The 11904-nt window shown below is 35.5% G+C and overlaps 1 protein-coding gene across 4 annotated transcripts; it reads left to right on the plus strand.

Annotated features, from left to right (window-relative positions):
* The first annotated feature begins 1617 nt into the window (after positions 1 to 1617).
* LOC103938222 (ankyrin repeat-containing protein NPR4-like) lies at positions 1618 to 9190 on the plus strand. Of its 4 annotated transcripts, none has more exons than XM_048580649.1 (7): positions 1620 to 1792; positions 4977 to 5195; positions 6969 to 7439; positions 7562 to 7711; positions 7872 to 8323; positions 8413 to 8747; positions 8991 to 9189. In XM_048580649.1, exons 2-7 carry the CDS (start codon positions 5030 to 5032, stop codon positions 9040 to 9042), a joined length of 1626 nt encoding a protein of 541 aa, XP_048436606.1. In that variant the 5' UTR covers positions 1620 to 1792; positions 4977 to 5029; the 3' UTR covers positions 9043 to 9189. The 4 variants fall into 4 exon arrangements, with proteins under 4 accessions (XP_048436604.1, XP_048436606.1, XP_048436605.1 ...); XM_048580648.1 differs by having other exon boundaries at positions 8947 to 9164; XM_048580650.1 differs by having other exon boundaries at positions 8924 to 9107.
* Positions 9191 to 11904: the final 2714 nt, after the last annotated feature.

The raw sequence follows: 11904 nt of genomic DNA on the forward strand, positions 1-11904 counted from the left end.
TAGGAAACAGGAGTGAGTTCGCCCGAGAAGCACCTTCAGCACGTAATGATTGGTTGAACCAGCTCTCGCCAGACGGCTAAAGGGGCGCTGGACGAGGACATCCGCTTAAGTGGCCTATTCGGCCACACTTGTAGCAGAAAATCCTGAGACCTTCATATCGCAGTTGGATGGTATATGACCCAAGCTTGGGACCCGGCACATAGAAGCTGGTGAGCAGAGGTTTAGAGGTATCGAAGTCAACTCTCAATCGAAGAAACCCCCTGAACCCAGCCTCCAGAGGGTCCTCAACCTCTAAAACTACCCCTATCTTAGACCCCAGGCTTCTAGCGTTCTTTATAGTGTAGTAGTTCCTTGGAATGCCTTGTGCTTGGACCCAATATATAGCCCGACTAGCTTCAATGTCATCAAGAGAGTGAAATGACAACTATAGTTTCACTGAGAAAGTGTAGTCCCTGATGAACTAGGGGTTTCCTTCCAAAAGCCTCTTGGTCCGTTATAGCATATACGTTGGCTTTCACACGAAGAACCTGAACAACCCCCATCGTGTTCCAACCATAGTCTGGGATGGTTCATGGTCAGCAATGAGTCTACCCACAAGATGTATGGTGTTATCAAACCTTTCCTCAAGGTCAAGACTATCTTCGAAGGTAATGTTCAAACAGTCAAGTTCTTCCTCTCCCATGCTCATGATGAAACACATGAGAAACTTGCACACAGCCCAGGAATCGAAGTAACTTTTGCTTACAACTCAACTTGGAGACAGATCCAGAAAGGATACCAAATCAGCACAGAGGCTGCACTAAATTAATCCCAAGAGTTACGGGAAGATGCCATCTTTCTCATAATCTTTCAACGTTTGTTAAAAGAAACAAAATAAAATAAAATAAAATAAAGAAGATTGATAAATGGGCGTGCGAGAGGGACCTTTCACTTGTGTAATTGAATATATGGGAGATGAAATTTCCATCAAGTTTCCCTGCAATTATATATAGTTTAGCTTTCTATCTACCCTCCAACTGCAAGTGGGGAAACCATTGACTTTTGTCTTATATGAACATACAATATTTTTCTGTCTATATTGTTTTGGTGGGCTCTTCCGCACCTGAAGATGAGTACGGAGCGGAGGCTAGACTCCACTATTACTAGTCTTGCCGATCAAAACGACTTTTTCCACGGCCCTCCATCGGGTCTTATTATGAAAAAAAAACTGCAAAAATATTACTCTTACAACATATTTTTATTATTATTTTTATTATCTATCTAATAGCGATGAAACTCATATGGATCGGCAGACCTTACCTCTATTAGTGAGGGTACAAATGATGATACAAATAAGTGGTACGTGTAGCATTACTAAAAGAAATTGTGCTATCTCCATATTTATTTTTATTTTTCACACTTTTTGTTAATTTATGTCATTTAATTATTTTCAATTCATTTGATCCGACAGCCGAAAATCGATAAAATTATGTTAGAAATAAAAAAGAGTGTGTGGATTGTACCACCTAAAAAACCCATGCATGGAGTGACGGTAGCCACATGTCTTGAAAGAATCTTCCCAAGTGGGTGTACGAGTACTGTGATGGCCTCTTTCGGCTTGAATTTCAAAACTCTATGCATACAAATTCTTCATGTTTCAACAAACCCTGATAACTGATAAGCTCTCAATATATATACACAGGCACAGCTAAGACTTCTTTCTCTCTCTAAACTACTTTCCACTAAACCAAGCCGGAGATGAGTAGCGGTGTTGCTGTGTAATTAGCTCCACTTGGGTCGGTGCTGGAAATCTGTAAGTAATATTTCTATAAATACATAGAATATCAATCCATAAATTCTTCTCCAGTTCTCCTTGTTCTTTTCTTTTTATTTAGTCTGCTGGCTGTCTTTTTCTTCTTTTAGTTTACGGAAAAAATGATAAAAGCTCTCACACTCTTAATTTTTGTTGGTCCAACAAAATTTCCATGCGTATATTGAGTTCAAGCTTTCGCTTATCAAAATTAATAATAATGATCTTAAACAAAAATAATCAAAATATTACTTGCATGATAATTTTTTTTTTCCAACAAAACGAAACAAATATCATCGTGCAAGTAAGATCACTATTTTTATTTAATTTCCGTACAGTCTTTATCTTCATGTTTTTTGTAATCCAGTACCTTAAATAATCATATATATATATATATATGTGTGTGTGTGTGTGTGTGTGTGTGTGTGTCACTTGAATACATAATTAGTTCTTCTTCTTATTTGTCAATCTTGTACGTACCGTTACATGGCTTAATTAGAAGCATAACAGATTCACCATGCCAGTCTTGTTGTAAACTGTAACTTGTAAGAATAATAGAAAAAGGTTGACCAATGGTTCTGGAACAAAATGGAGGACTAGGATCCTCTCTGGATCCTCCGGATCGTTCTTCTTCTTCTTCTTCTTCTTCTTCCATCTCTGCAGTTTTGTTCCTCTTCTTCCTCTTCCTCTGCCTCTTCTTCTTCTTCTTCTTCTTCTTTCTGGAACAAAATGGAGGACTAGGATCCTCTCTGGATCCTCCGACTTCTTCTTCTTCTTGTTCCTCTTCTTCTTCTTCTTCTTCTTCTTCTTCTTCTTCTTTCTAGAACAAAATGGAGGACTAGGATCCTCTCTGGATCCTCCGGATCGTTCTTCTTCTTCTTCCATCTCTGCAGTTTTACTTCCACTCCGGATCCTTCTTCTTCTTCTTCTTTCATCTCTGCAGATTTCCTTCTGCTTCGTCTTCTTCTTCAACTCTTCTTCTTCTTCTTCTTCTTCTTCACTTCTTCTGTTTGTTTCTCGAGAAATTCCTATACACTCTGTTTTTCAGAACAACAAGCTGGAGTACATCATCAACCACTATTACGACGTTGCCCATTGCCGGCTTCGGGGAAGCCACTTCTTCTTCTTGAAAAACTTTCTACCAGAATTGAACAAACAATTATTAACAGATTAAGCTGAATTTTCTTTATCTTTTGTTTTTCTTATTTATGTAAAGAGGTATTCATCAAATTCCCCGCTTAACTTGTGACCGTTAGCCAATTTCCCCCCTCAACTTTAATTTTGGCCAATTTCCCCCCTCAACTCTCATAATTAGTCAATTTCCCCCCTCAACTTTAATTTAGCCAATTTCCCCCCTCAACTTTTATAATTAGTCAATTTGCACCCTACTGTTAATTTTTTAATTTGATCATAATTAAACAAGTGTGTGTAAGAAACTAAATAAGATGTATGTTAATCATGTTCCTATATCTTTATCCTATTACAAATAGATTAAAATTTAGAATTTTACAATTTATCATAGATAGTATTATTAGTCATAATAAATCAGTATGGAGTAATTTTATTTGATTTTTGACTATACAAAATTGATAACAAAAAGGATTGATGTGTAAATTTTTGTATGTGAATACAATTTTCTTTATAAAAGTGAAAGCTAAGTTCAAGTAAATTGCAGAGAATCGAGCTTTAGTGAAAAAAATGGCTAGTCTATTCATAATTTTCGACTCCTTATTAAGAAAAACGCATTTTATTGAAATAGGTCTGATCCATAAGTTTAGGTTATTATTTCTTTTTGTTATTATTTCTTCTTCTACATGCTTTAAACCCGATTCATAACTTTTTCTTATAATCAACCCATATCACATACTAATTGTATTATGTTTTTGTATATTTTACCCTATATTATGCAAGTGAGTTTATGTTAATTTTAGTACTTTGTTGGAAGTTATTAGAAAGATTGAAAATTAAGAAAAGAATAGATGGAAAATTATAAAAAAAAATTAACAGTAGGGTGCAAATTGACTAATTTTGAGAGTTGAGGGGGGAAATTGGCCAAATTAAGGTTAAAGGGGGAAATTGACTAATTATGAGAGTTGAGGGGGCAAATTGGCCAAAATTAAAGTTGAGGGGAGAAATTGGCCAATGATCACAAGTTCAGGGGAGGAATTGATGAATACCTCTTATGTAAAATATACATCGATCATTGACTCGCTCCAGTTTTAGCTGCTCATTCGAAGGATTTTAATGATTAAACATTTTATTTTTCAAAAAATAATAAAATAAAAAAGATTCCCAGCATTACGAATAGGGTTTAACGTCTTTTTAGTGCCGGACCCATGGCTGGTTCTTGCGACAACATTTTGGTACTTCGTCAGCCTAACGTAGGTGAGTGACGTATAACGGTATAAAGGATCGAACCAATTGTGTTTGTATTTTATTTTTCTTTTCGGCATTTAGCTATATGATTCCGAAATTGATATAACTCCTTACTTTAGTTTTTGGCAATGAAAATTGATAGAAATGATCATGAGTTTGTCTATTGTAAAAGTCATTTTGATCATTCTATGAAAATAAGTTAACATATATCCTTATTAAATTGTCACGTAAACAACTACGTGACCACCTTTTTAAAGGTATTTTTGTCAAATAAACCAATCCACTTAAAAGGAATGTTGACAGATTTTTTTTTTTTTTTACAAAAGGATAAAAATGATTTACGGTGAACAAACTTAGGTATCACTTCTATCGATTTTCACTGTTAGAGACCAAAATAAAGAGTTATGTCAATTTAGAGGTTATTTTTGGCTAAAAAAAGAACCTTTCTTTCCTAAATGACCAATATACTACATCCGTATTTCTGAAAGAAATACACTTAATCTTGTTTTCTTAAATAAAATTAAAATTGTCATTTAGTACTACAGTTTAATTAGTGGTATTTTTAAGTGAGAAATTTTGAGTTCAAATATTATGGATAACGAGTTCGATATATTCTATCACATCTTAGTGTAAATATATGATTGTATAAAAAAATTAACATAATTGGTTCTCTCACTATACTAATGTAAATATAAAACATGTAAATCAAATATCACTTATTATTGGTTCTCTCGCTATTTAACTTGTAGCTTAATGCTTTAGAAACATGCTACAGTATAAAATACTTGCTAATTCAGGTTTTCCTGTGTAGATATAATAATTTACAGGCGTTTACGTTAATTCCCACAAGTTCAATTAGGAAAAATGTCTAGTCCACGAGCACAAAGTATACCTGCTCCAGCTGGGATTCAAATGGCGGCAGTAAATGGCGTTCCAGTTTCTGAAAATGTCGTCCTCGACATTCCCGCTTCTACAGAACCTATCCATCAACTGAATCATCCTTCCTGTCATCTACTAGAAAGTACCAACAGTACGTACGATGTTTCTCTTTCATGCACATCCCATGCATATATGATTTTTTTTATTTTTTATTATGAAGAGATGCAAGTATTATTCTATATATATGATTAAGTTATAGTACACATATATATATTATCCTCGAAATATGGCACATGCACCAAGGCCGGTCCTGAGAGTTTTGAGGTCCAAGAAGACATAAAAAAATATGCCTTAAGTCCATATGATAAAAATTAGTTGTTTTCACACATAAGATTTTGATAAATAACACTTAGAAAAACATTTTAAACTCAACAATGTAGAAATATAGAATAACCAATTTATTTTGTATTTGAGAGAAAGGAACCATAAAACTCCGGCTTACAAATAGATGTTTTCCCTCTAACTGAAACTTTGAAGTTCTTTTATATAAATTGTGAGGTGTTTTTTTCTTATTTACTTACCTTGTCAATATACGACTAAAAAAACATGTCATATTTTTGAACACGTGTTAAATGGTGAAGGGAAAGGCATGAAAGGAAAAGCAAAAAGGTGCCTCTTGCATTGCTCCCAGACAGAATATCGTAAAAAAATTGGAAAGAAAAACGAACACCATTGAGTTTCAAACACGACAACTTCTTGTTAATAGTAAGAAGCGAAAAATCCCTGCTTCTGCTTAAAGTTCTTGTTTGTTTAGCCAAATTTTTAAAATTTATACACTAATGAAAGTATGTATGAATATACTACCCTAACAATTTTTGGTGCCCCTTGAGTTTTGAGACCGATCGCCCAGCTAGCCCTGAGCCAGGGCTGGCCCTGACAAGCACAACCGTTGTACTTGCATGTTGGTTAATTAAAGTGGCAAAACAATCAGCAAAATTATTTGAACTGCTATTATCTAATAATACAGAGGTAGGGTAAGTTACAGGTAGTAGCATGCGATCGTAGATACTGCTTGAAAGTGTGAAGATCAAAATATGGAGTAGAGGAACAGGGTGTGAAGAGAGCAAGTGGTGGTAAATCTAACAGATAAACAGTTTATCACTACATTATCCTAATATTTATTAAAGATTTAGGATATTATTAAACTTCTTCAATATGTAAAGTACATAAATTAACGACATTTTACTATTTTACGGTTTTTTTTTTTCCCTTATATAACACGATAAATTTACATTAATAATGATTTGAAAAATAAATTGGTTTCCAACTCGCTATCCACAATATTCAAATTAGAACCTCTTGTGCACGTCTAAGTAAAGAGAAATCTTTTAGACCATAGTACTAAATGTCACCATCTTGTGTTAGCAAAGAATTGTATCCTAACTGTAATATGCCATACATAAACTTAAGGGTATATTAGTTTTGATAATAATTGCTCTGCCACATGCGTGCACCTAGTATTTTGATCAGTTATGATTAACGCATTTTCACTGTACAAACATAATAATAACAAATGTTTATTTTCCTCATCATTATTAAAATATCTTCTTTGTAAAAAAGGAAAAAAAAAATTTGGAGTTTATTTTGCCACATTCATATGTATTGAACAGATCCACGGGTTTGATAACAAGTAACCTCCTAATTAGGATGATAAACTGTCCATTTATTTGATGTAAAATGGATCTTTAGATGATGCGAAAGAAAATAGTTACAATTATAGTATTCATGCTGTCGAAATAGGCTAATAATAAGTGAGATGGGCACAAATAACCTAGTATGTGTGTGTGTGTGTGTGTGTGTGTGTGTTACATTCAACAAATCAATCATACGCTCAATCTAACTTCATCCCTTTCATCCAACACAGGAGAGGCCTACTTGAACTTGTGTATGCCCCTCTACAAAGCTGCAATGAAAGGTGACTGGCATACCAGCAAAGGCATATTAAATATCAACCGAACACTCTTAACTGCTAGCATAACAAAAGGATGGGAAACTGTTCTTCACGTTGCAGCAGGAGTAAAGAACAATATTAACTTTGTGGAGGAACTAGTCAAAATGATGGATGAAGAAGACTTGGCACTTCAAGACATTAAAGGAAATACGGCACTGAGCTTTGCTGCAACAACTGGAACTGTAGAAATTGCCGAGATTTTGATACGAAAAAATAGGTCCTTGCCAACAATTCCAGGTGGTCAAGGAATGACACCGCTGTATGTGGCTGCTTTGTTTGGACAGTCTAAAATGGCGTGGCATTTATACCATAAAACATATGAAACGTTGGATGAAAGGAGCCGCAGATTTCTATTCTTCTGCTGTATCGATCATGATCTTTATGGTAAATACTTCGAACTCGTTAAACATTAAACACATCTTTATTTCTTGACTACTTTTCTTTTAAAAATTATTAGCATTCTTTCCGACCCCCTCTTCTTCTTTCAATCTTTGTGCATTGTGCAGATTTAGCCCTGAGGCTACTACAAGATGATAGAACATTAGCAACGGCTCGCAAAGGCAACCGTGAAACGGCCTTGCATGTCTTAGCTCGAAAGTCTTCAGAATTTGGTGACCAAAGTACTCCTGGAATGTGCAGTAGACTTATGAACACATGTGAGTCAATTCCTCTAAAATTATAAAATCAAACTTTGATAAGTTATATAAAAATAAACTTTCCGTACTATGGTATTTGATCATCCCACATTAGTATGAAATTTGCCTGTTCTTGTGAATATCAACCTTGTTGTTTATGTTGTAAATTTTTAATTTACAGTGAAAGTACTCCTAGGCATGAAGGTTTCTTCCAAAAGAAACTTGAAGCAAGCTGAGGCCCTGAAACTGGTCGAACACCTTTGGAAAGAAATGTTGAAACATGACGATGACAAAGTCATGCGTCTGATACGAGAGCCTTCAAAATTAGTCTTTGATGCAGTGAAATTAGGAAATTATGAGTTCTTGTCCGTGCTTATTGACTCTTATCCAGAGTTGCTATGGGAATATGATGACAACAATCGGACTATATTCCATATTGCAGTCTTGCATCGTCATGCGAGTATCTTCAATTTAGTGCATGAGACAGGCTCCATCAAAGATATCGTAGCAACATATATTGACAATGAGAATAACAACATTCTACATCAAGCTGCAAAATTGGCACCTCAAGACCAACTCAATCTTGTGTCTGGATCGGCTCTTCAAATGCAACGAGAATTAGTATGGTTTGAGGTATGATTAAATATTATCTTATAATCAACTTTAACCGCCTAGAAATTCTTTGCATTCTTTAATTTCGTTATCAATCATTGATGTGGCAGGAAGTCGAGAAGATTGTGCAACCTCCCTTCATGGACATGAAAAATAACCAAGACAAAACACCTCGAGAATTATTCACTAGCGAGCATAAGGATCTATTGTGCAAGGGAGAATCATGGATGAAGGACACTGCAAATTATTGCATGCTTGTTTCAACTATTATCGCCACTGTAGTGTTTTCAGCAGCATTTAGCATTCCAGGGGGTATATCTGATAATAAAGGAACACCGAATTTCGTAAAAGAGACAGCATTTCTAATCTTCACCATATCTGATGGAGTAGCACTCTTTTCCTCATCAACTGCAATCCTCATGTTTTTGTACATCCTTACATCACGGTATGCTGAAAACGATTTTCTCAAATCCTTACCGTTAAAGTTGATGATTGGACTCACATCACTCTTCGTATCTATAACATCGATGATGGTAGCTTTCAGTACAGCATTCTATTTATCTTGTCACCATGAATTAAGATGGGTTCCGGATCTTTTATTTATATTTTCATTTGTCCCAGTTGCCTTGTTCGCTTTCTTGCAGTATCCTCTCTTGTCTGACATGTTCTTTTCAACATACTGTTCAAGTCTTCTATTTCAGCCAAGGAGGGATATGATTTACTACAAAGTCGACGGCTAGTGATACCTTGCCTCCACAATGATGTGTATAATTGTATATGATGATTGCTCAAAAGTGCATGTCTAATGTGCTTTGATTATACCGTTAAATGTTTTTCTGTAGTGATTTATCGAATTTGTGCTTTATTATGTATAACTGGTTAAATAGGTTTTATATCTATTTTGCTTAATTTTGACTAATGTTATACTAATTTTAATGTGCAAGACCATGATAATGATGCAAAGCAATTAAAGGATGAGGCACAAGATAATAAATTGGTGATTAAACCTTTGTCGGTTACGGAAAGGAAATGAAGCAAAGAAAGAAAAAAATAAACGGATGGAGTTATGCTTGGCATTAATATATCAATAATGGATTGATCAATGAGCATTATTCAAGAAGGATATAAAGAGAAGAAGTTTAATTAGAAGCAATAATTTTGATGTATTAAAAAAAAAGGATTAGGTACCTAAAACCCTACGAACCTTTTAGTGTCATTTCAAATTGGTCTCTACCTTTTTTATCATTCCAATTAAGTACCCAACCTATTGAAAATGTCAAATCTGTTAAGTCCCAGTTAAAATCTGCTAAATTAACTGGGGTATACTTTGTCTCCAAAATCAATAAAAGGTTATAAAAGTGTAGCCTCTATCAGCAAAGAGTAACCACCACCCCCATCATTGCCATCACCTCCAATAACAATGCAAAACTACCAACTCCACCCTACAATTCAAGCCGCCAATATCAAGAAGAAGGTCATGGAGGTTGCTAAAATAGTATAGATTGCCACGTTGCAGCCACCACTATCTTCACCTTCTACAAAGAAGAACTAAAAGCTTTACTAGCCGAGGATCAACGTACGAGTAAAACACAAAAGCATAAGCGAGCTTCTTGAAATCTATTTTCTTAACCTCTCCTTTATTAGAAAATTGCCCTCCTTATGTAAGTTCAATTTGGGTAGATTTTCGATTCAATTGAAAATTCATTTCATGATTGGGTTCCATATATTATATAATCTCCGTTTGAAATTTAGATTTTAAGGCAACTCATATTAATATTGTCCATGATATGGTGGATTTTGAATATAATCTATGTTTTAAAAATTTAATTGGGACTTAATGGTTGTGACATTTTCAATAGGTTGGTTACTTGTTTGGAATGTTTAAAAAGATTGAGACCAATTTAAAATAACATTAAAAAGTTAGGGGGTTTTAGATTAGCTATAGTTGCAACTAAACCATACCCATTTTATGGAACCCAATGATCAAACGGGTTTTGAATTGAATTGAAAGCATACCCAAATTGAAAGTACATTAGGAGGGCAATCTTCTAATAAGAGAGAGAGAGAGCTAAGAATTCAAATATGGTTTAAAGAAGGTTGTTTCTGCTCATGTATTTTCATCATACACCGATCCTCGGCTCATAAAGCTTTTAATTCTTCTTTGTAAGCGATGAAGATGGTGGTGGCCACAACATGGCAGTCCATACTATTTCAGCAACCTCCATGATCTTCTTCTCGATATTGATTGCTTGAATTGTAAGGTGGAGTTAGTGGTTTTGTGTTGGGATTAGAGGTGATAGCCTCAACCTTTTTTATCATTCCCAAAATCCCCCAACCTTTTAGTGTCATTCCAAATTGGTCTCAACCTTTTTTATCATTCCAAATAAGCATCCAACCTATTGAAAATGTCACATTCATTACATCCAGTAAAAATCTATTAAACTAACTAGGGGATACTGTTGTCTCCAAAATCAATAGAAGGTCATAAAAGTATAGCCTCTACCAACTAACAGTCACCACCACCCTTATCATTGCCATCATTGCTCGAAGCCTGGCTTGCTTACAAAAAAATTAGCTCGTCCATGCTACAAGCAACCTCGTCTTCAATTTCTAAAAAGCGAAAGCAACCCAACAATTCTTCCTCACAATCATTGTTGCTTCCCACTACCTCAATTGATAATAAGAGATGTTCTATCCAGAATTCTAGGGAAAGAAGATGACATTCATCTTATGAGAAAATGACGCACAGTCCCCTCAGTTATTTCCAAGTTTCTGAAACGCATGCCCCTTCTTCCTTAGTAGGTGGATCATTTATTTCACCCTCTTTGCGTACATCGATCAAACTTAAGGCTGAACTTCTTCATTTTTCAATGGACTAACCTTCTTCAACGATTTTTACGCAATTTGATTCGCCCTTCGGTTAACCATGAGGCTCTTCCTATGGATGCTTGTGGACTTCAAAATGCTGACTCTGCCTGCGCCTTTCTCTGAGCTACGATTCCCCCTGTTGATTTTAGAGAAATTAGTACATCTCTCGAAGACATCATGATGCAAAGTTAAGAGGTAACTTAATAATATGTTTTGCCAAAACTTATTTTTTGATGTTTCTTTTTCCTCAGGCTAATGCGTGGACTGAGGTGGTCCTTTTGCAGCAAGTGGGTAAATCCAGAGCTGTAGCAGTCCTGCAATTTGGAGATTAAGGCGTGACTGTTGGCAGAGCAGCATATGTTGTCTTAACTGGAGCTCAGGAAAATGCAGCCTGAGCAACACACTTTAAAGGATGCCATGAACCAAAGATATACCGGTACATAGATGCAGCCATGCTGGAGAAGGTAAAGGCTAAGGACTATCGAGAAGACTTCTAACGGGCGTTGGAAGACTTGAATTCAGAGCGCCAGGCAAAAGTCAAAGCGGATTGGGCCTTGATTGCCTTGAAAGATGAGTTGGAACATACACTGGTTTCGGAGCGTGACGCGTGGATGGTAAAACGGTCGACACTTCTGCAGGAGGTTGAGCAACTTTGTTAAGAGGTAGACCGCAAGGAGAACAAACACATAACGGACCTTTAGCAGCTTTCTGACAAACACACTTCAGATATGTCA

This window comes from the organism of the source record quoted next, unplaced genomic scaffold (assembly GCF_019419815.1).
Source record: "Pyrus x bretschneideri cultivar Hongxiangsu unplaced genomic scaffold, Pyrus_bretschneideri_v1 Contig154, whole genome shotgun sequence".
In the NCBI taxonomy this organism is placed as follows: domain Eukaryota; kingdom Viridiplantae; phylum Streptophyta; class Magnoliopsida; order Rosales; family Rosaceae; genus Pyrus; species Pyrus x bretschneideri.

What these genes read in the sequence shown, in the direction of transcription:
- LOC103938222 (XM_048580647.1), top strand. Translation starts at nt 5,030, where the DNA reads ATGTCTAGTCCACGAGCACAAAGTATACCTGCTCCAGCTGGGATTCAA. An exon ending in TCTACTAGAAAGTACCAACA is followed by an intron (nt 5,196 to 6,968) that starts GTACGTACGATG and finishes CATCCAACACAG; the next exon opens with GAGAGGCCTACTTGAACTTG. An exon ending in CAGTAGACTTATGAACACAT is followed by an intron (nt 7,712 to 7,871) that starts GTGAGTCAATTC and finishes TTTAATTTACAG; the next exon opens with TGAAAGTACTCCTAGGCATG.